The 25,523-nt window shown below is 34.7% G+C and overlaps 1 protein-coding gene across 1 annotated transcript in view; it reads left to right on the top strand.

The window, feature by feature from the left end:
• The window catches only part of Cntnap2 (contactin associated protein 2), a 1,322,317-nt gene that overhangs the window by 38,465 nt on the left and 1,258,329 nt on the right, over positions 1–25,523 (top strand). Inside the window, exon 3 of the mRNA XM_076852920.2 lies at positions 18,523–18,716. Coding sequence (XP_076709035.2) covers positions 18,523–18,716 — 194 coding nt within the window. The remainder of the gene's footprint in view (positions 1–18,522; positions 18,717–25,523) is intronic.

The raw sequence follows: 25,523 nt of genomic DNA, 5'->3' as shown, positions 1-25,523 counted from the left end.
TGGTTTTATAATCAGTGTGCAAAATTTTAGTTTCATTGGTTAACAGTAATAAAGTAAAAACCAATGATAAAGTATCTAACATTATTAATGGAGAAAAACTTTTTAAATAATAAATAGAATTAGTAAAGAATTCAGATTTTACTCTAAAACAGTCCTGAGTCACATTATTTATAATTTTATCTGCGATTACTTAGTACATTTTCAGTTTCATATTTTGCTCTGATATCACTTGAAAAATCATCATTATTATCAATATTTAATCACTATTATTAATTTTACTAATGCTACAAAACAGTATATGTAATTGTTTTTCCCCAAGTTTCTTACCTTTTCTTTACTTATGAAAATTTAGATGTTCCTTGTTTCAGTTTATTGAATAATCATATAGTAGAAAAGTGAATATATCTGTGTAAAAATCTACTTCCCTCTGAAAAGGGGTGACAAGCCATGAGACTTATTTTAGGGAAAAAAAACTCAAACCTTGACCAAGTGAAGCTAATAGATGAAGGACATGATTACACTTTGACTCACGTGAAGACTGTTCCCATGTTGTATCATAAAACACATAAGGACCTCTTTCTCCTTCTAGGAAAGTTTTTATGCTTAGTTATCATGGTACCACATATTCTCCTGGGTTCCCTTTCTACCTACCTGCCTTTCCTTTTCCTTTTTCTCTAAAACATTATCAAACATTAGCGTGCCTTGGGTCCTGGATTCTCTACACATCTCTCACTAGGTCATTTCTTTTAATATCATCTGTAAAAACCATTCATAAAGGAATGGGGATGTAGCTCAATGGTAGAGCACTTGCCTAGTTTGTGCCAGGCTCCCTGAGTTCAATCCCAGCACTGCAAATATATATATTTGTGTCTGTGTGTGTGTGTGTGTGTGTACACACACACACAATTATAACTTCTTACTGGAGATTGTGTTGTATGTTTGGCTCTTGTGTCTTTGCATGAGAGGATTTCAAGAAGCCATGAGACTTGGTAAAAGTGAAGCAAAGTTTTTACAAGGGAAAGAAGAGGTGAAAAGACACTCAAGGGAGAGAATGGGTCTTCTCAGAGAGGAGAGCAATAACTCACTCTTTCTGAGACTTAATGGGGTAGAAGGGGAGGTTTCTGGAGAATTACACCAAGCACAGTCTGTTAGCTGTTGACTGACAGTGGCATGGTATCAGTCACGTAAGTCCCTACTGGAATGCTTCTACCTAAAGGTGGCTCTCAGTCATTAGGCTTTGTGAAGGTCACAAAGGCCCTCCTTCATCCAGTCTGGCCTGGAACAGGGTAACTTGTGTTCTTTTTACTGGCAGAGGAGTCTGGACCTACACTCCTCATCCCAAAGAAGGAAGAAGAACCCTGGAAATAACAAGCTTGTTGGTCAAGGGTTGTAACGTACTGTTCTCTCTTCAACTCAAGCTGGCTCAGAGTGGCCTGTGTGAGCTGCTTCAAAGGAAGAGTCAGAGTTAGCATAAAACTCAGTGTTCAGAATGAATGCTCAACTCCCTCTTCTCACCACCCGTGTCTGCTTGCTACCTAACAACTGATGGCTCCAAATCTCTGACTTCTCTGAGGCCCGGGTTCATGTATACAACCAATTTGAATCTTGCCTTGGATATTTACAGACACCTCCAATTAAGGCTGACACACCACTCTTGTTCTCCTTCTTCAAATCTGCTTCTCTGTCTTTTCTATATCTACCCAGTTTTAGCACCAACACACTACAGGTTTCTCAAGTCAAAACATCTAGAAGGAATCCTTGATTCATTTTCTGCTTTTACTATTGCCATGACAGTCTCCCTTCCTGTTCACTGACAGGACCTTAAGCCAATCCATCATTTTTTATTGTATTTTCATCTATTAGTTTTGGATTTCCCAATGTCTTTTTTTTTTTTTTTGTAGTGATTAGTTAGTTATTCCAAGGATGGTTTTTATTCACCTGATTGGCTTGTTTTTGTTTGCTTTGGGATTGCTATCCAATATCTTTTTGCTTTTTCATGGTCCTAAATGACTTAGTACAGGGCTTGTATCCATTCACAGCTTACTCGGTGGAAGTTTGACTTCCTATTACAAATATGTTTTATAAGCCCTGTGGTTATTACAAAGATTAAATTCTTGCAGATTTATACAAAAACCACTTATTTATCAAGTGAATATTTTAATTTCTTGATCCTTCATTATATGTCATTAAACATCAAGTAAAATAGGTAAAATAGATAAAAATATTTTTAAACTTAATTAGATATTTGTTCAACCTGCCTCTGACTCATTGTTTTATTTCTACAGTCATGGGGATTAAATATTTATTAATGAGATCTTTTGTGAATTCGATGTTAACAAAATAGTGAGAGCATTACTCATCAAAGTATTCATTTTAATGATAATGTGTCTTCTTATTGCAAGGTTCCTCATCAAATACAATAATAGCATATGTTTTCTTTTAATTTTTATCATGGCCAAATCAAAATATTGAGGCTTAATTAGTTGGATCCCATATTCCATAATGTCATAAAACTTAGTTTTACAAGTAGGTTAAAAACCAGTTTCATCCCAATTCTAGTCTAACATGCTTTCTGCTATAATATGTTATCTTAATCTCAGGTTATAAATAAAATTATAGTTTAAGAATCAAAATTAGTGACATGGTAGTTACAAAGATATGGTAAATTTTTCATGAAAGCAAAAGATGTTGGCTCTATTAAAGTGTGCAAAGAATGTGGAGCCTATTTTGTTTTGTTTTAATGGGACTCTCATCTCTAAAATTCTATCCTGACACAATGCAAGATCAGCCAGTTCAGTCTCACATTATAGAAGAAACTATTCAAGAAAATCTTGGTGAGGAGAATTGATGACTCCACTATATGTATGAAGATATTAATAGAGGATTTCCCTAAAAGCGACTCTACCATCAGCCTCCATATCTATGGGTTCTACATCCAGGAATTCAACCACCACAAACTTAAAATAGGAAAAAAAAATGTGTCTGTATTACACATGGGAAGACTTATTTTCTTGTCCCTATCCCTTAGGCAATGCAGTACAACAACCATCCATACAACTTTACATTGTATTTGGTATTGTAGGCAGTCTAAAGAGGATCTAAAATATTGTTTTAGACAACTTTTTAACTGCTGTGACTAAAAGACCCAACAAGAAAAATTTTGGAGATGGAAATGTTTATTTGGGGCTCATAGTTTCAGAAGTCTCAGTTCATGGACAGCTGGCTCTATTGCTCTGAGCCCAACATGTGTCAGAACACCAAAGCAGAGAAGTGTGGTGGGGAAAAATGGCTCAGAACATGGGCACCAGGAAGCAGAGAGACACACACTGCATACCCCAAAGGTTTACCCCCAGTGACACTCGTCCTCTAGCCACACCCTTCTGCCTACAGTTAGTAGCCAGTTAATCCCTATCAGGGTTTAATGCAGTGATTAGGTTAAGACTCTCTTAACTCAATAATTTCATACGTAGGCTTTCTTGCATTGTCTCGTACATGAGCATTTAGGGACGTCTCATATCTAAACCATAAGAAATATATAGGGGAGATATATCAGTTACATGTAAAAAATAGTGCTGTTTTAAATAAGGGACAAGAGCATCCACAAATTGTTTCCAGAGTGGGTCGAGGAATCCATCTCCTGTGGACACTGAGGGATGACTGTGTTTACAAGTTCCATCTGCCTTTGTCACTGTTTCCTGGTGTTGTTCCCCTACACATTCAGAGCCTAGGTAGGTGGGAGTACTATAAATATTTTCTATTTGTATCCAAATACACCCACAATGTTTTTGATGAAATCTTTTTATCTGCCAGTATACAAATGCCCTCTTCACTAAAACAGATTCTGTAGTTAGAATAGATGTTTATTGAAAGAGCTATTATGTGCCATTTATGGATTATTAAAATGAACTGGGGAAGGATACAATGCTCACCACCCAGGAGCTGGCATCAAGATTGGAATAAATAATGTGTAGAAAGTGTTGACCCAAGAGGAGGGAGTCATTCACTGTGCGTGAATTATGGGGCAGATCTCAGTACTTGTAAAAGCCATTTGACTTAGATCTGAGAGGATGTGTTTACTATATTTAACTGTATTGATCTTGAGAATAATCCTCTTCGTATTTTTTCCTAAAAAAAGAAAAATGGAACTAAAGCAGAGAAAGTTTTTATGACCTATGTTTTCAAGCATTGAAAATTAGTATATCATAGACCGAGAACAAGTATAAAACTTGAAGATACAAAGCAATTTTCCACCTACTTCAAGTCAGTAGAAACATCTGTCTCAATTATCATGATATTTCACTGGAAAAAGCCCTCATCTTTCTCTCCTTTCATGAAGGATAGATCTTACTTATAATTCATTGCATTTACATTTTCCTTATATCATTGCATAGGCCACTAGTACCTTTATATCATCGAATGAATCATTGTATATTTAGTTTATATAAAATCTGCATGTATCAGTTGATTCCATTTATATATATATATATATATATATATATATATATATATATATATCTAGCATACACATCTATATATATATATTGTTTTGCATATGTTATGTTCATGTGCCACTGACATGTTATTCCATGTACCATAAAATATATTTTTTTAATTGAACAAAGAATACATGCATTTCTTTTTGCTCTCTGACATTTCTTCTAGTGATTTCTTTTAGAGCAAAAACTGTGCCCCAGAAAATAATGAGGCTTCAGTAAAGGAGTCCCTGAGGCAGATGGCATAAAGATGTTATCTGCATCTCTAATTATTTTGTTAATAAACAATAAACTATATTTAGTTACCAGTTAGAACATTTCCATTTTGTAAATGGTCTTCTGACCTTTTTGTTTCTTAAGTGAGGGAATCAATGACAAGTAACATTCTGCACAAAACACTAGATGGAGACTAGATTTTGACAATGTACATGACAATCTGGTTTGAAATTCACCTACTGTTAAGTTCTTAGCTAAAATCTCCACATTAAAGAAATTTCCCACTGTACTGAATGAAATCTGAATTCTTTGGATTGATTTTCACTTTGATTTGTGTATCTGCTCAGCCATTTCTCCTGGACATGCCCTATCCCTCTTAGAATAACTTGGAATAACTGAGCAAATCCCAGCCCTTCAGAATACCTCCCCCGTCTTTTGGCTGACCTATGTGGGCTGATGCTTTGCGGCAAGCCAAGGAAGTGATTGTGAGAATTTTCCCAGTTAAGGACGTGGTAACACCTGAGTAACAGCTGTAGATCAAGCAGAGCTTGTTAAAACTGAACTGAAAAAGTGCTCTTTTACTAGTTTTGTCCATTCTGTGTATCAGAATTTTCATATAACCCAAGGACTTCTCAAAGATAATGGTTGGTTACAGCTTAATTTTTAAAAGATTTAATTTATGCAGACAACCAAAAGAATTTAAATAATGACCACAGAAACATTCTTCAATGAGAATGTCCACCTAATATATATTAAGACAAGACAAATATCTAGAGTAAATATAATAGGCGTCCCCAGAAAAGCTCCTAATATTTCTCTTCTGAAGATACCATGAGAACCTGAAGGGTGACTAAGGGATTACTTTTTATTATAGTCCAATCTGTCTTTCATGTGCTTTCCTTGCACCAGGCAACTGGGCCCAGGGATTCTCACATCGTGTTTCAGAGATCTTACTGCCAGACTAATATTCATTTATCATTTGATTTATTCATATTTTCAATTTTTACTTCATTCCTTCTTATATTTTATTCCTTTAAAATATATTTATTGAGTACCTGTTATGCCAAAGGTAGCAACGTAGCAGTGGTTATTCATGAGGAATAAAGACCAGTCCTAGACTTCAAAAAATTGATGATTCCTTACTTACCCCCTTGTTTAGGGTTTGCTCTTTAACTGATTTCTGCAATGATTTCCTTCCTTCAGTATTCCAAATAGAGGCCAATTTATTTGATCACCTAAAATTGACTGTTGTATGGTAGAGCCCTGAATCCCTTTTTATCCCATAAATTTACTTTCTGCACTCTGTCAAGTCATGTTTTGGGGGAGCTGAATGAATAAGAATATATTTACAATTCTCTTTGCTAAACTAGGAACAAAAACTACCCGAGAGTGATGTCATTTTCTGGACAATGCCAGTGAATGGAAAATTATTTCTAATTAACTATGTCATTTCCAAAATTCTTCAGCCTTTACTAGGAACACATGCCCCAAATTACAAAAATACAAGGTGAAGAAGAAGTAGATTTGCACATGTAAAATTGACTTCCTGCTCACACAGCTTTTAGTTTCTTGGGAACATTCATGCTTGTACCCACTAATGAAGGCTTTGCCTTGACCACAGCTAGAAGAGCACTGAACAAAGGGATGCTGGAGGGAGCCGTGTGGAGCTCCTCCAGGAGACACACAGGCAGAACCTCACAGCAGGCTTGCACACTCGCAAACGGGAAGCATCTCTCAATGACTTTGACTTGGTTGTAATAGTAACGCTAATCTTTATGATTATATACAGAGCACTTTCTGTGAACCTTAAAAATATATGAAAGATCTGATTTCCCAAGTGACAAAACCTTTATTAAATAAAGAATATTTTTGTACATTCTCCAAATGAACAAACTAGATATTCAAGTTTGTTTTAAAAACTGTCGTAAAAATTGAAAAATTCTAAAAAAAAAAGTAACCTCAATAGCTAACATATAGAAGTGCTCCATAAATATAAATATTTGCTGAATGAATGAACCAGAGGAATTATTCACTGTAAAAATGGAAATGACCTAACTCATTAACAGTAAAAATTATATATAGTCAAGTATTACTTAGCAATAGTGTAAATAATATCCCCTTATTAATAAAATAGATCAACCGAAACCTGTATAATAAGCATTAAAAAATAAAAACCATTTGATACTATTGCTAATGGTTTTATCATTACAGTTTGCATTTCAATGTTCTTTCTATATGAAGTGAAAGACATTTAGTTCAGTCTTTTATCTAACATAAATTTCTACTTCTAAATTAATTCTGATTTTCTAGCTGTAAATTGAATATCTACAGTAATAAAGAGCTTGCTACTCTAGTTGTAATCCATTTTATTAGGGTGATATCTAATTTAATATTTTTTCTTTAATATCACATTAATATATGGCAGCCTATAGCTTCCTTTTCTAATACCACCATCTACGGTAATACACACAAATAGTGTATTTCTCTTGGTCACATTATTGTCAAGGACATTTTTCAAAATAAGACTAGAAATTACTTATAGTGTTTGGTAAATAAACTTTAAAATTGCAGAGTCAAGATTTTTAAATTAAACTTAATTGTCATATATTATTACATTAATCACATTATTTTTACATTGTATACAGGTATACAAGTGTAATGTAAAATGAATGTAGATAAAATAATGTTAAAATTAGAGTCTATTTGCTGTCTCACTGATCCAGGCTCTGATTCTGTGCTGATTTCTGTGGCTATGATGCAGGACAGGAAGTAGATCAGATTTAGCTGAGGTTCCTAGTTTTTGCTGCCATGAAAACTCCATGTAGTCTTATGCAAAAATGGAAGTCTGTACTGGTTCTAATTTTTGGTCTCCTAAAACATAATCTTGAGATAATATTTGACATTTTAAGAAACAAATCAAAGATTTTAAAACGTAATTGACTTGTGAAATTCATAAATGCATCTATTTTTTTCAAATTTCTGAAAACAAATTTGCATTTCTGTAAATCTATTTCTTACAACTGAGATTCAGTGCTTTGCCTGTGAAGAGGTGAGCTTATAAACATAGGCCTCAGATTGACATATTGGCTTCTCTAATTTTTCTGAATTTCAACAAATTTACTTATTTTAATTATGTTAGTCATATAAGGATATTACCAGTATTGTCAAGAGATCTCCTAAATTTCTTTTATTGTAGTAAGCTGAGCCCTGAAAGGAATAAATTGTATTTAATAATTTTATTTTTCTCCCAGAAAAGTGTTAGTTTCAAATTTGAGAAAAGAGTTCAGTTTTCAGTTTAATCTTTGGTCAGGTGCAAAAACGGGAACAATTGGAGTACAATGAATACTTTATAGACAGACAAATGAAATTGACAGTATTGAATCAAGAAGTAATTTTTAAACATTATTTAAGGAAAACATTAATTTTACAAATGGGAAATAAAGCTAAATAATCTATATACACAAAAGCATGTATACTTTTGGAATGTGTATATTTATTGCTTTATTATTTAAAAAATAATTTTATCTTTTTATCACTAATCCTTTGAATATAAAAGATAGAAATGAAGTCTCTCCCTAATTTTCACTTATAAAACTTAAACATCTTTGGTCTTTTGAGAGCAATATCATGAGATGTAGTTCCTCGTCATTCTGGGTATTCCTCTTGAACACTCTGAGCTTTTCAATTATCCTTCAAAAGGTCAATCCCATGAGGTCCATCCTGTCACTATACATTTTATAGATTATAGTCCCTTTTTCTTGTGGATTTTGTTCATTCTTTATTGAATTGTCTAAATGTTTCTGATTGTTTAGTAGGACTTCATGTTTGGGATCTGAGCATTTTGTTGGTTATATGTTTAGGAATATTTTACCCAAATCCAAGGTTAGCAATCTCACAAATTTATTAATGCCTTTTCATAATCAGTAGTTTCTATTTTTAATATAATGTACTTTATCCATACTTTCTTTTATAATTGGTGCTTTTTGAGCCTGTTTAAGAAATTTTTTCAACCACAAAAGTGATTTCATTTATCTATGTCATTTGCTAGACCGTTAAATGATTCACCTTATTTTATTCAACCTGTGTGTGTGTGTGTGTGTGTGTGTGTGTGTGTGTGTGTGTGGCTGTGACCAAAAGATCCTATAGTAACAATTTTATAGAAGAAAATGTTTATTTGGGATCATAGTTTAAGAGGTCTCCAGTCCATAGATGGCCAATTCCATTGATCTGTGCCTGAGATGAGGCAGAACATCATGGCAGAAGAACATGGTGGAGGAAAGCAGCTCAGGACATGGCAGTCAGGAAACAGAGAGAGAGCTTTCACTCACCAGGGACAAAATATAACTCCAAAAGGCATGTCCACAGTGAACCACCTCCTCTAACCACACCCATCCTGCCTATAGTTACCAGCTAATATACAAATAGATAAATGCATTCATTAGGTTGAAATTCTCATAAGCTAATTATTTTAGCACCTCTAAACTTTCTTTTTCTTTTTTGGTAGTGGGGATTGAACCCAGGGGCACTTAACCAAGTCATATCCCTGGCCTTTTTATTTTTTTGTTTTAAGACAAGTTCTCACTAAGTTGCTTAGGGCTGACTAATTTGCTGACACTGGTCTTAACTTTGCAATTCTCCTGCTTCTCAACTTTGTAAGCCCCCCAAGTCTCTAGAATTACATGCATGTGCCACCCCACCTGGCTCACATCTAAACTTTCTTGCATTGTCTCTCACATGAGCTTTCTGGGGACATCTCATATTTAAACCACAACACATCTCTTATAACTTGATCTGCATATTTTAAATGTGAGCTTTAATTCTTGTGTACAACAGAGGCACATTTCCTTTCTTCCTGTGTGGATATGGAATTGACCCTGAATGCATTATTGGAAATATGACTTTTGTCATACCTCAAGTGCTGATACACACATGCATATATGTAGTTTGTTTCAGAAATCCGTATTTTGCTTATTTGATCTATTTATCTATCATTGCACTAATGACCCTCCTGTCTTCACTAATTATAGTTTCAGAATATATCTTAAAATCAACAAAATATGTGTAGTAAGTCAGCTTGTCATCACTCTGACAAAATCAACTTAGAGAAGGAAAAACTCAACTGTAGCTACTTGGTTTCAAGGTTTCAGTCTATGGTCACTTGGTTCCATTGATTCTGGGTCTGTGGCAAAGAATCATCATGGCAGGCAAGTGTGACAAGGCAAAGCAACTCACCTTGGTGACCAGGAAGCAGAGAGAGAGAGAGAAAGGGACCTGAGACAAGGAATGCACTTCAGGTGACCTCACCTCCGAAAGTTTTTATCTTCTCCCAAGAGCACCACAGTGAGGGACGTAGCAACCACATGGATAAATCTTTGGGCTGATTCACTGAGGACAAGAGGAGAGGGAGATGGATGTGAAGATTACATAATGTACAAAAATATTTTTGATCTTACACAGCAAGCATAGAAATATAGTCAGATGCCATAATTTCAAGATCAGATTATCCATAGAGTAAATTAAATTTACATAATTATTTCTAAACATTATATATCTTTTAGCATAGACTCAGTAATGGGTATCTTAGTTTATTATTTATATTAAGACAAATTGTTCTGGGATGTGCTCAGATTTCCAGACAGTCAAAAACATTTTACATCATGGTTCAGTTAATTATCCTATTAGGTCTCTTTACCAGTTTTATATAATTGACAAATTTCATAAGCATGTCTTCATGCCTTAAATAATAAAAATATTAAAACTGACAGTATACAGGGTGAAATCTTGTGGCACATCATTAGGGAGCTCTCTTCAAGCTGACATGGCCATTAATCAACATATTTGGGGCATGATTATTGGCCATTTTTGAGTCTACCTAAAGCTGTTATCTCCCAGGCCACATTTTGCCATTTTATTACTTATCAGAAATTTTGCCAAATGCTCTGCTGTAATTAAAGGTGGAGATGCATCTTTGGAATGTATTGTGTTCTATTAAATAAGAACTTGATTTTAAAGGGAAATCTTTGTAACCCACCAATACCACCTCCACTATCACCAGACCTCCATTTCTCTTCTATTCTAAATATTCACAATGCACACCCAAGAATTTAAAGAAGATGTTTCCTATATATTTTAGATTTTCCAATTCTCTCCCTTTTAACATTGCTGTTTTTTCCCCTGTTCTGTGGCTCTTGTTGATGTTGTGCCTGTCTCTGAGTTTCTGGCAGCAGCTTTGATAAATATTCAAAGGAACTAAGATTACCTTTTATGAATAATGTCAGTCCTTTGGGATATAATCTGAATTTGAATGTTTCCAAAACGTCAACACAGCTCCATTTCTTACTAGGTCCTAACTCGTCTCAGGAGATGAAGCCTCATGCTCAGTTCTGCTGCTCCCAGAATGCTCTGAGAACCTTTATCCTTGGAAAAGGACGGAATGGGAGAAATACCTCTGTCTTCCCGCCGTTTCATCCTATCTGATGATACGATATCTTTCTTCTCTGTTGCTTCAAAAATAGCTGTCATGCTCTTTTGTTTCGGTGTGATTTTATATAAGCATTAATTTATCCATTTTTTGTAGGAATGACTGTGGTGCTGCTTAATTCTTGCTGAGGACAGATGTTAATTAATGGGTATGGCTCCCTTCAATGGCTACTCTGATCAAAAAGTGTCTGCACATGGCTGAGGCTATTTATCCAACTTTTCATAGATCCTTGCAGGTGTTTATGTCCTGCTGTAAATAAAATCTGAGCTCAAAACCCGAGCTCATTAGCAAGTCCCTTTAGCACTTCCCAAGGTGCCTATTATTTTTCTTTAACAGTGAGATAATTCTCAACTAGGATGCTTACACTTTTTTTTTTTAAAATGTCACACTTCATCAGTCGTATGCTTTCAGACCAGTCTTCCATTTACACATCATGACACCCATCATAACGTGCTCTCACTACGTGCTCTTTTCAGCTCTCTTCTCAACTCATGGGGTGGTGGCTCTTTTTGTATTCAGTTTTTTTGGGAAAAAATATTCTATCATGATTTCTTTAAAAATTTTTATCCTCTGTACAATTAAAATGGGTAGATTTACCTCTGATGAGTTTTTCCCTATCAATGAATACATTTTTTTATGACTAAGATGACTTTTGGGTTTATGTTACCATTTGTAAATGCTTTATTTCTTCACTGTCTGTATCATAATTGTCACTGTTTTAATGGCATGTATTACTTCTTTTATAGTTTTTTCAAGAAGTTAAAATGTATTTGTTCCCAATGGTCCTCATTGCATTGAAGTTAATTTGTTTTGAACTCTTGACTTGTGGCATTCATTTTCTTTCTTGTGATTGTGGATTTGAGTGCACATCCCCCTCCCTCCCCCCAACCCTACACACCCTTTCACAGTCACTGTCCCTCACCTTCTCTTTCTACCCCTCGTCTTCTTTTCTCCCTTCTGCTCTAACGTTCTTTACTCAATGTCCCAGGAAACCCAGTCTAAAGCCATCTCTGCATTGCTGGCCCTGTGCCTGGCCTCTGAGTCATTAGGGAGTTCCAGATCTAGTGACAAGCCAATGGCTTGTCCAAGTACACATGGCCTGTTTTCTCACCTCTTTGTACAGTCTTATAGAAGTCACATATCCAAGAGAATGAACAGTTATTTTTTTTTTCCATTCTCATTTCAAAAGCAAATTAGACTTTAGCCAATCTTGGTCTCTAGCCCTAACACAGGCATCCTGTTGCAGACACACCCAGGTAACACATTCACCAATATTTCCTAAGCGCCAAGGGTCCAGTTGCCGCTGATGTTTTCAGCTCTCAACTCAGCCTCAAACCTTCCTGTTGTTTGCATTTTGGTTGCATTTCTTGGGCATGGAGATGCTTATCTTATTTCTGAACCTGGCCTATGTCTTTTCAATTTTCTTTTTATCTGTCTTATCTAAAAATATTGTGTATTTGGAACAGAAGGAGACCTCAAAGCCTGAACTCATAATGCTATCTTGCCTGGAGTCTCCTTTTCAATTTATTGCTTTCATCTGATACATATTTCTCAGCCAGTTATTAAAGGTAGCTCTCTCCTTAATTGAAATTGTTTTCACTGTTTTCTTCTAAATTAGAATCCAGCCTTACAGTCTCTGGTGGCCTTACAACTGTCAGCTTGTGTGGTGTGTTTATTCAGGAGCCATTTATCAGGAAGAAAGGAGCTCCATGCCTTCTCTGGAACCACCCACTGAGCTCTTCTTTGCTCTCAGAGATACTGAGTTACAGAAATCCAAGAGAAAGTAACTGTCCTGTGAATTCAGAGCACTGACTGAATCCATCCAGAGAACTCACACCCTTTGCTTCAGGTTCTCTCTTGTATTTTCTCTCTCAAGGATCCATCATAGAATGAGCACCTAGGACACAAACTCCCTGTATCTTTTACACACACACACACACACACACACACACACACACTCTCTCTCTCTCTCTCTCTCTCTCTCTCTCACACACACACACACACACACATGCAGACACACAGAGAACTGCCTGTCTGTGAGAGAGAAAAACAGTGGAAGGGAACAATAGGAGAGGGGAGGGAAAGAGAGAGGGAGTAATTCTTATTACTCAGGAAATAGTCTTGCAATAAGTACACATCTTTCAAATTATTCCAACAATTTACTCATTATTTGCTGGATAGTTTTTGGGTTTTTTGTTGCTGGGTGAGAGTTCTTAGGTCTTATAGTGGTTCACGACTATTCACTGTCAATATCTCGACCTCCTCTCCTTCCTCTTCAGTATCCACTCAGTTTCTTTGAGTGTCCTAGTATGCACTCCAGCCACTTGGGCATAGGAAAATCAAGTCCTCCTAAACACCCTACTCTATGCTGGTAGATACTTCCACCCTTTTACATACCATTTTCCAGACTTTTTTTTTTTTTGTAATATAAGAGGTATCATTCTTAATCCTTGGATCAATAGAAGTTACCACAAGCCAAATGAACAAAGTAATCAACTTCCCCAAATTACATGCTTGATAGATCAAAGAGAAAGAGGAAACTTTTCATCGATCTTTCTACCATGTTCCTCTTGCAAACCTGACTTTTGCCCTCCCTTTAAAGTAAATCACTATTCTCTCCACATAAACTTCTACTAAAAATAAGCTTTTATTCGCACTTCCCCTGCCTTTAGATTTTTGCCTCCTTTAAAGTCGACAGTAAATTCTTTGGTGCTAAAAGTAATGAGATAAATGGGATTAAGTAGCCATATGTTAATTGCCTACTCACTGAAAAATCATAGTGCAGCAAAATGTGGCTAATGTAAGAAAATTCATTTTGGAGTATTCTTTAGCATGACACTTAGGAAAAGAATTCTAAGTTTTACCCACAAACACTAGGATACATTTCCACCTTTTTTCTGATTGTATTACTTGCTGACTTCATTGACCAAATTATTCTATTTCTTTTAGTCATGTGTACGTGAAAATTTATACACAATTGAGTACAAATTTTTCAAGCTTTGGAACTGCATATCTAATAAGTCATCTCATGGTGGCTGAGCATATTGATATCGCCAAACTTGATCTGAGACCCCTCCAAAATTTTACAGAATTCTAGAAAATAGGCATGTGGATGAAAAACGACTATAAAACATATTAGGTATTACAACAGGACAAAAAGGTATGTAAATAACACACAAATGTCAAAGCAAGGACAAGTAACTCTTGCTGGTGAGCAGGCTATGTAGAAAGTGGCTTCCCAGTGGTTTTGTCAATTAGATTCCCCAGGACACAAATTTTGAGATGGAGATAGCATGTAGGAAATTAGTCAGGGAGCACTTTGGGGATGAAAAGGTAAGAAAGAGAAAGAAATGAAGCCCAGAATAGAGGAAGAAGTTAGGTACAATACAGTCTCAATGAAGGAAGCTCACAGGAAGCTCCGAGGCTCAGAATGTACTGCAGAATGGCCACAAGTTGAAGCAGGATGCTAGTCCTGGATGGCCCCAGGCTAGCTGGTCATGACACTTATAACACAAGGAAGGGTTATAAACATGGGTACAGTTCTCATTCCTTTTCCAGGAAATCGCTGGGTAATATTTCCAGGGAACACATGGACAGCTCACTAATTATTTACCAGGCTGAGTGGAAAGAGAATGGGTGGATGTACAGAGTTTATTCCAGGAGTGTCTCCTGTATATGAATTTTCAGGGATCTTGTTTCCACAGGCAATGAAGATCAATGAAAAGGTAATGAGCAAGGATGAAATAGGATCAGATTACCATTTTAGAAAGATCATTCCAGTAAAACTATGCTCTGAAGATATGAGACTAGTTGAGAAATTAGTTATCACATAGTCTACACACACTCTACAGATAATACATATGCTGTTTAGGCACACTATGTATAAATATTTTCTGAAAGTTTTGAAGTATTATTTAGATATAGTGAAAAGCACATATTCTATTTTTGGGGGGGGAGATTGGTCTTCAGCAGGGGTTGACAATTTATAGCCCCCTGTCCAACCACCAGCATGAGTTTTTATTAACAATTTTTACTGGAAAACAGCCACATTGACTGACAGAATTTGGTACTTCTAATAGAGATGGCACAGCCCTCATAGCCCAAAATGTTCAGTTTTTCAACCTTTTACATAAAAAGATGTCTGGTCCTTGATTTAGAATTCTAAATAATGTCAGTTCACGCAAGATGTGAGAAGCTAGGTGCTGCGTATTCGGAGTTCTACCTCCTATCCTTTGTTGACTGTAGTTGCACATTTCACTACTCTTTCTGTTATAAACCCTCGAATTCAGTGTTACTATTTTGCTTTAAACTCTCAATAGTTTTTTTAAAAATTAAAATCTCGAACAAGTATTTTATATTTACTGATCTTTTAGCCATTCATTTCTTCTATTTTATCTTTACTGATATTCAACATTCATTTCTTCATGAAAATATGAGCTTTAATATGGTAAGAATTTCCCTGAAGCTACAAATTTAACTTTCTTAAAATCTACAAGCACAGGTGATTAATTTCCACAGCTTTTCTATTAAATATTATTATGTTATTTTTATTTTAAAAGGATATTGTTTTCTGGTAAAAATTTTATGGAAAGCTTTATTTATTTATTTATTTATTTATTTTTTCCTTTTTATCATGTCAGAGATGTGGCTTCCTTATTTTCTGGCTTCCATTGTTTCTTTTGAGAAGTTATTGCCCTTTGATGCTGTTAGTTTTTCTCTTTGACATTTTACTTTCAGCAAATGCTTATGAAATGAATTGGTGGATTTTCTTGGTGTTTATACTGCTTAGAATTCAATGAACTTCTCAGATATTTGAATTTATATCTTTTAGCCATTGTGTCATCAAATAGATACATTACATTTGTAAGCAAATATATAAAATACAACTATATATATAATTCAAACATATATATAATACAAATATCTATATATGAATATATAAATACAAATATATATAAAAATACAAATACACACACAAGTGTGTGTGTGTGTGTGTGTGTGTGTGTATATATATATATAGTTTTTGTGTGGTACTAGGGATTGAATCCAGGGGCACTTGACCACTGAGCAACATTCCCAGTTTTTTTTTTTTTTTTAATTTTTTATTTTGAGACAGGATCTCACTAAGTTATTCAGGGTCTCTCTAAGTTGCTGAGACTGGCTTGGAATTTGTGATTCTCTTGCTTCAGTCTGCCAAACCACTGGTATTATAGCTATGCACCACCATGTACAACTGTATATAGCTATTTTTAAACCAATCTATAACCTTAAAGTCTTAATCTGCTAATTTCATCATTTCTGTTATTTTGCAGTCCATTTCCTTCATTGATTTTCCTCTGGTTATGAATCATATTTTTCTGCTTTTGCACAGATCTAGCATTGTTTGTGTGTGTGTGTGTGTGTGTGTGTGTGTTCTAATTTTACACTGGATATTATGGTTGCAACGTTGTGTAGTTTCTAAACTTTCATGACCTTGCTTGATGGAGTGTAGAATTGTTTATGGAAGAAGTTAACTTCTTCGTGAATCAGAATCACCTTTTCCAGTAACCTTTGTTAGGGTATATCCAGAGTAGCCCTTGTTCTAAGACTCTGTTATCCCTGCTTCAAGGCATGACCTTTCAGGAATGTCTACTGAATGACTGGATGTTTGCTAAGGCCTCTCTCTATATATAGTTTGACATCAAATTTTCTACCCCCATGCAACCTTTAGTGGTTCATTTCACAGCTCCTATAAGCTAGTCCTTTGGTGTCTTAGTCTGCAAACACACAGCAAAATATTGATTCAGAAACTTGACTTCACAGACTTCCATGATCCCTATGCAGTGTTCTAACTCTCTTTCTCAAAACAGCTGTCCACTCTCTTGGACTCTGTCCTGCAATTTCCAGCTTCCTCATCAGTGTTGAATTCTGATCTGTTTCCATTTTCATGACACTGCTGTACTCTGGAATCTGCTTCCCTGTACCGTGATCTGGAAAGTGCACTGTGCCAAATGCAAGGAGCCTGGTGGCTTTGCCTCATTAATCTTCACTCGTGGATCAGGGTCCTGCCCTCCCTGTAGTCCTGTCCTTAAGAACAGCATTTTTTTAGAAAAAATATATTTTGTCAGTTTTGTAGTTGTTTAGAGAGTTATTCTATCAGAGCCAAAAGAAAACATAAGCCATATAAACATTGTTAAATGAATGTTGTATGTGTAATGATTTATAAAATGATTTTTTATGAGAGTTCTCATAGAATAAATTATTTGGCCATCCTTTGAATTCCTTACTTAAACAATGATATGTATTATGTTGATATATCATACATTGGAAAATCCTCTGAATATTTTTCTATCATTTCTGCCTGTTAGTAGCTGAACTCACCCCAGTTTGTAATGCCTCTTAGCACTAAGCATTATTCAGTATTTTCTGTCACTTTTTTTGTGTGTGAAGCTATAGTGGTTAATATTAAGAATATTACTAAAAATTGGGCTGGGGATGTGGCTCGAGCGGTAGTGCGCTCGTCTGGCGTGCGTGCGGCCCGGGTTCAATCCTCAGCACCACATGCCAACAAAGATGTTGTGTCTGCCAATAACTAAAAAATAAATAAATAAATATTAAAAAAAAGAATATTACTAAAAAATTGAGTCTTTTTGGTTCTAAGTTAGAGTCACAGTCTAAAAAATATTCTTATATTCTTACTGTTACCAATTGGTTATCCTATTTTACCAAAATATGATTAATTTTATTCAATGTTTTAAATTATTTTTCTAGAAATATGGTAAAAAGAGTCAGTGGATTCTCTCTCTGCATGTTTCTGTTTCCTCTCACAAGATCAGGGGTCTAATGTAAGATTAGATCTCATTTTAAGAACTACAGTACTTACGTTCTTTGAACTCTGAACTTCTTAAGGCAAAATGTATTTGAGAGTTGTATATAATTGGTTTTTGTTTCATTTATAATTTACTAAAAGTTAAAACCTTTACATGAAAGAAAAGGAATTAGTTACTTTTTTTTTTTTTCCTGGTGATTTTAGCAGAAGAGTTCGTGGTAAATTGATCAACCCTCAGCCAATTAGACTTTGACATGTACTAATAAGATCTAATTGAGGAATTATGAAGACATTTGCTCAGGAGAAAATGAGCACATAATTACACCATAAAGAGGTTAAAGAATCAATGTTACCCAGCTGGAAGACTATTAGTTGAAGTCCCAGTGGCATCTATAAAGGACACTTCATAATATATCTGCGAAATATAACACTGACAAGGCCAATTAAGATATGTAGAATAATCTGTTCCAATTGTACAAGTTCAGCCTCAAATATTCATCTTTCCCTCTTGCCTCTACCCTCAGGTGCTGGAGGATGGTCTCCATCTGACAGTGACCATTACCAGTGGCTTCAGGTTGACTTTGGCAACCGGAAGCAGATCAGCGCCATTGCAACCCAAGGGAGATACAGCAGCTCCGACTGGGTGACCCAGTACCGAATGCTCTACAGTGACACGGGGAGAAACTGGAAACCCTACCATCAGGACGGGAATATTTGGGTGAGTCATTATCAGAAATGAGAAGAGAGAGACAGAATAGAGGTACCAGTATTTGAAAATGGGAGAGGACCCACAGGTTAAGGTACTCCAGGCCCTCCATCTCTTGAGCTGTATGTAGCTTTATTTTTCCATTAGAACTATTGATAAACCATTTATTAAATATTTATCCATTATTTATTTATTTATTCTTGTGCATTGAAGAATTTCCTGAGACTGCATTTTTTTTTCAATACTTAGCGATTGGTCTTATTGTATCACAATGGGTCTCAGTCTGTTATGTATTCAAATTACCTGAAGAGGTTTAAAAGTATGTGGATGTCAGTCATACCCAGAACAAAAAGATCAGAATCACATCAATGGAAAATATGATTCATGATATTGGTAAATTTTTGAGATAGAGAATAAAATGTTAAAAATCATGAGGAAAATATCTTAGAGAAACAGGAGCACTAGCAATTTAACCACACTATAATTGTACTTTATACCCTTATTACAGATCTATATTTATTCTCTTACTGTGATAGAAAAACAAGGTTTTATTCATGTACTCAGAAAAAGCCTCAGTTAAATTGGAAAGTAGTATTTATTCAATCAATTATTTAGCACATTTGAATACATTATTTAATACTAAATTTTAAGGAATCTATTGTAGTTTAACTACTTCAAAAAACAGTTACAAACAAAAAGCCATTAATATTATAAGCAAAGAGAAGGACAAAGTGGAGGAGAAGGAAATATTCATGTTTTACATTTACCCTTCACAGTTTAGACAGAGTACTGGGTACTTTCAACCTGATCAGGCCCATTTTTAGGGAATTTATACTTTACAAGAATAAATTTATTTAAAAAATGAATAAAAGGAATCCCAGAGTTTAGAATTCCAAGCACGGTCATCACTTCCTCAGCAGTGTCTAATAACAGTAACTATCATGTGAAATAAGGATACCTGGGAAATAATACCTGGGAAATGAAAGGTGTGCCTGCCCAAATAATACTCCCTTGAGCTGTAATTGTATAGCACAAACATGTGTGTATTGGAATGTATAACTTATAGGAAACAAGGGTAGGAATGCTTCAGTGGAAAATTATCTAACAATTATGATAATTCAGTGCCTCAGGCATAAATTATAGCAATGGGATTGTTCGCCCAGGATAGACAATGGAATCATGTAAAGAGCTTTAAAACAGATGGTTGCTTATGTCCCAAACTCAGATTTGGATTTAATTGGCCTAACATGCAAAACAGGGAAAGGGGTTTGGGGATTTAAAAGTTCTCAAGGTTATTTTTTAACATTTTGCCCACATTGAGAACCATATTTTAGATTGGCTTCAGTCTGCAGGTAGATTGTGGGTAAAAACAATTTGTAGTGAAAACAAGTGGAATAGAAAATTAGAACTGACCTGCCTTAAAACCTAACAAAGAGAGAGAGAGGGACAGAGACTGACCAAGTGAGCAGTCAACTAAACAACAGATCAACTAACTGTGTGTAAATAATCAGGGCTGAGATCACACTCTATCCAGTTAAGTAAGTACTCCTTATTTTCTGTCTTTCTTTCAAATCTAAGATCAAATTATGTGAAGAGCTGAAAGTCAGACTCCAAACTATCTTTCACATCTGTGTTTTTATAAAGTTTTCACCTGACAATTAAGAAATATTCATATCCTCTGCCCCCTGGATGTGTTAAACTGTAATGAAGATGGCTGCCAAAATGTAGCCACAGGGGATCTGTTCAGGTGCTTAACAGATTAGTCACAGTATGAAGTGAATAAGGAGACACAAGTTAAAAGGGTGAAAGAAACTAAAATTGTCCCAGATGACATGGACTCTTCTGGTGATGTACAAAATACCAAAGCTGTCCTGCGGTGAAAATATCACAAGTTGTGAATGTGGATTGGGTCTCCAGGGTTCGCAGATATTTGTGAAGGTGAGGTAGGATATGTTTCTATAGTCTTCTACCTTTCTGTTTTCATTTTGTTTCATTCTTTCAAATCATATATATTTTCATGAAAATTAGCGGGCTATGTGATGAGTGATTGTGGGAAAAAATGTAGTGAAGCAATCATGAAATTTTAAAAATCAAGTTTAAAATGAAATATAGATATTGTGAACCACATTTAAGGGTCAATAAGCCCGCCACATGATGGCTCTAATCTTAACTATTTTTTTTAATGAATTATGACAGAAATGATATAATCCTAATATGAAACATAGTTCATTGCTTTGATGTATTCTAAAAGAGATCAAGTTCATTGACTTTTAAAAATTTGTGAGTGCTTCAGAGCCCATGTCTTAACAAGCATTAAGTGATTAGAATTTAGCTTCTGCATTATCAACAAAAATATTTTAGGCTTAAGTTTATTAAAAATGTTAATTCAATACTAGATTTTCTTTTAATCTGCTACTTTTTAACCTCATGTAATTTGGATTTAAAAGAAAATTCTAACCTCGATTAGATTAGATGGCTTTTGATGAACAACACCGTCTAAGATTTCAGAGTCAAAGGATTTCATTTTGATGTGTTTGAGATTGCCATTCCTAAAATGATTGATTACCTCAGAAGAATGTAAGATAATGTAAATTCAATCTGTTCAATATTTAACAAATGTCAGTGGCTACTCTTTATACAGTTGTTGAGAAAATAAATGACATGACTTCTTTTCAATAATATTTTTAAATGTCCAGGGGGATATTCTATATTTTTATCATTAGATACTATATTAAAATATAAAATATTAAAATATGCAAAGACCAGAGTATTCTGACAGTTTAATAAGACTTTAAAGTCATGACTCTTACATTGTGGAATGAAAATGGCTTTTGAATAGATTACTAACGAGTAGTTTATCTGAATATTTAATAGACAAAGATGTAAGTTGCTAAATGTTCCTAATTACTCAAACCTTCTACTCCTCTTTGATAATACTGAGTATAAAAGAATCCTATATACTTTATTAATGATACCATTTCCTTCTATTTAGAATTTCCTTTCAAATGTAAAAGAAATTTGTGGATTGATAAAACTGCCCCCCCTTAGTCATTGATTTAATCTATACCACAAACTCTGACTTGTGTACCTCTTGGCAGTATTTTCAGGTTTCCTAAGTATAATGTGTGGGAGAGAAAATTATTCTGTATAAGCATTTTTTATCAAAAGTCCATTAGACATTACATTAAATAAGAATTCCAATATATTTTTGCTAAGAAGGTGAATTCAGTTTTACTTGGTTTTGGAATGCAGGTATTTGGAAAAAAATAGAAAAAATGGATTATTAATAGGCCTTATTCAAATACCACCGTTATTTTGCAGGACACTTACTACAAATTTGCCTGTACTGAAATATGGACATAGTTATTCTTTTTGAATTATTTTCTTAATCATGAGAAAGTCCTTATATATTCCTAATCATTTTTTTAAAAAGAGCATTAATTCCTTTTGTTAATGGTGAACGCTAAGCAGGTATCAGATTAGGATTAGTTACCTTGTATCTACTAGTTAGAGTCCTGCTGGGAGAAATGTTTTACCACATTTGAATTATATAGTTTGATACTTACCAAAATAAGAACATAAAAGTCCATGTTCTCTAATATATCCCAAAGAATATTTCTTTGCATGACCTGTTAAAAATCTGGGTTTTTGTTACATACAGGCTTTTTCTATCCATGTATACACATACATAAAGCTACATTGTTTTTAACAAAAATATTTCAAAAATCTTGAAGGCAAATATAACAATTAATAGATAAATATACTAAATGTTTTGTTTTCTGAACATCAAATTAATAGCTGGAATTATATACTCCACTATATCTTTAAATAAATATCCCATTAATCAAATTTGTGTCAAGTAGATGCCAATACATAAGATTGAAAGGTCTGAGCTGCATGTCTTGATTCATTTATTTGTTTTGTAAACTTAGAAGATGTGATTTCTTTCTTTGGACCTGAAATCCCTAATCTAAAAAATGGGAATAATAGCAACTGGATGATTTAGCTGAATATATAAGTAAGGAAATTTTGCAAACTATGAGGCTTTAGAAACACAAGTGCTGTCAATTATAGAAGCATTCTGTGAATCAAGTGTAGTGTGTCCTTTCAGTGAGAAGAGCCTGCAATGATCACTGTCAGGTTTATTCATCTCGATACCTTTTCCCTATCCTCATGCATAAAATACCGGACAGTATTGTTAATGAAGGACACATGACTTAAAATAGGAGGTAGACCGTACAAATCTCTGGCATATTTTTCAAATTAACAAAGGGAAGAGCATGGCTAAATGCATCGGTAGGTAGGGCAATGCAGGCCGGGCCAGTGACTCATGACAGGGAGGCCCAGCTCTGGGCCAAGTGCCATTGCAATGCTTGTAACAAATTATTTGTTACCATAATGATGGCCCTGTGTGCAATGAGCCATGTAAGGGGACACTGTTCAAAATGAACACATTGTTCTGTGCTTTCTTTTGGGCCATTTGTTATAGCAGTTGCACTAATTTTCCAAACCACTCAAAAATCTGTTCCCATAATGTTGTGTTTTATAAATGTAAAACATGAATACCTCTGTTTCACAGTTCAGTAGTAAACAGAGATTCTCCAAAAGGTGTGGAATTTTTTTTTCAATTGAAACTAAGGAAGAAAGCCATCCCTGTTGCTTGATCCTGCATCTTCCATCACATGATATCTTCCACTTAGCACACTAATGCAATTCTCTTCACCAAGAGATGGGAACTACCCGTGCTTGTTTATGTATCCATGTGCCTAGTTTCTGCAATCAGATATTTGAGAAAGGACCAGACAGGCATATTCAAAATAATTTTATAGATAGCTTATAGAGAAATAAAACACATCAAAATAATCTGCATTAAACACTTTCTAAAATGAGCTTTGATATAAATGCGGTGAAAATCTTCAGGACTTGTATAGAAGAAAACAATTTCCAAGGTGAATTTAAAGTAAGTTTCTTATTTCTGTGAAATAGATTTTTCTGTTTACTCCCGCCTTTGACTGGGTGATATTTTTTAAAGTCTCATGAATTTTAATAGGGTGAGTGGATATTCCAGATCTTTTTACATATACTATAATGCTTCTACTAGTGAATTGTGATCACCTTTCTAAATATGCATCTGTATTGTGAGCATCTCGTTTTAAGGGGTCATGAGTTTTCTTCTTGTGTCAATTTGTGAGTCACTCAACATCCTTTATAGAACTATTACTTAAAATTATTCTAACAAATATGGTTATGTGTTTAATTTTCCCCCAAAATTGGAAATAAAAAATACCATTTTATTAATAATATTGAATACATTTTTGTCAAACATTATTTGATGAAGAAAAGTATACCACTCAATAATATTTCTAAAAGGTAGTCAAATAATAGTAAATAATTTTTTAGATTTCAGTGTATTTTTCATATATGAGACAAATAGGATATACGTAATTATTGTTTTAACTTTGGGGGAGGCGTACTGGGATTGAACTCAGGAGTACTTGACCACTGAACCACATCCCCGGCTCTATTTTGTATTTTATTTAAGAGACAGGGTCTCCCAAGTTGCTTAGTACTCACTGTTGATGAGGCTGGCTTTGAACTCACAATCCTCCTGTGTCAGTCTCCCTAGCCACTGGGAGTACAGGCATGCACCACCACACCCAGCTTATTTAAAGTTTTAAAGTCTACCATATTGCTTGGAGACCTCTCTGAAAGAATTCTCATCAAGTATGTCGATAATCTCCAGTGGTTTATTTTACATTGTTCTCAAATAATGGAGATGCTAATTTCTTTCTTTCATATTGGAGATGTTAATTTACTTCTTTCTTCTCTTTTTCTCTCTTTCTTTCTTTCTTTTTAATTAGGTCAAGGCTAGATTTAGAAGATTCCAAGTAAATGCAGACTGATATAATGCCTTGGTAGAGGAAGACCTGCAAAGTTTTAAATAAGATGACAATTTCCTTACTTAAGATGCATGTCTGTACTCTGCTTAAGTGATAACTTAACACAGGCCAGAGGACTAATAGTTGCTTATGGTAAAATTTAGAACCCAATGAACCATGCTTCTCATGTGGCTGCAGACTTGCAAGAGGCAGTGAAAGTGTCAATTAACTCTGTATATTCTGAAATCCGAACACCCAGGCCAGCCATTACAGTTTCAATCACATAGGTCCATGGGACTTTGGGTAGATTTTTTACTCTTTTTCTGCTAAATATCTGTGCAATGGAAATAATGACAGTACTAACTTTATTTACCACAACAGTGGTTGTTGATATTAAATTAATTATCCATGTAAAGAGACAAGAACCATGCCTGGCATATTTTAATTATTTATTTATTATTTTATTATTACATTTTATAAATTTGGGATTTCCAGATGCATTTTATTTATTTATTTATTTATTTATTTATTTATTTATTTATTTTTATTGGTTGTTCAAAACATTACAAAGCTCTTGACATATCATATTTCATACATTAGATTCAAGTGGGTTATGAACTCCCATTTTTACCCCAAATACAGATTGCAGAATCACATCGGTTACACATGCACATTTTTACATAATGCTATATTAGTAACTGTTGTATTCTGCTACCTTTCCTATCCTCTACTATCCCCCCTCCCCTCCCCTCCCATCTTCTCTCTCTACCCCATCTACTGTAATTCATTTCTCTCCTTGTTTTTTTTTTTTTTTTCCCATTCCCCTCACAACCTCTTATATGTAATTTTGTATAACAATGAGGGTCTCCTTCCATTTCCATGCAATTTCCCTTTTTTATAAATTTGGAATTTCCAGATTACATGGGATCTGTTCCTAAAA

This window comes from Callospermophilus lateralis, chromosome 1, assembly GCF_048772815.1.
Source record: "Callospermophilus lateralis isolate mCalLat2 chromosome 1, mCalLat2.hap1, whole genome shotgun sequence".
NCBI classification, from domain to species: domain Eukaryota; kingdom Metazoa; phylum Chordata; class Mammalia; order Rodentia; family Sciuridae; genus Callospermophilus; species Callospermophilus lateralis.
Note: the sequence above shows the minus strand (reverse complement) of the source record. Positions and strands in the feature narration are given on the sequence as shown.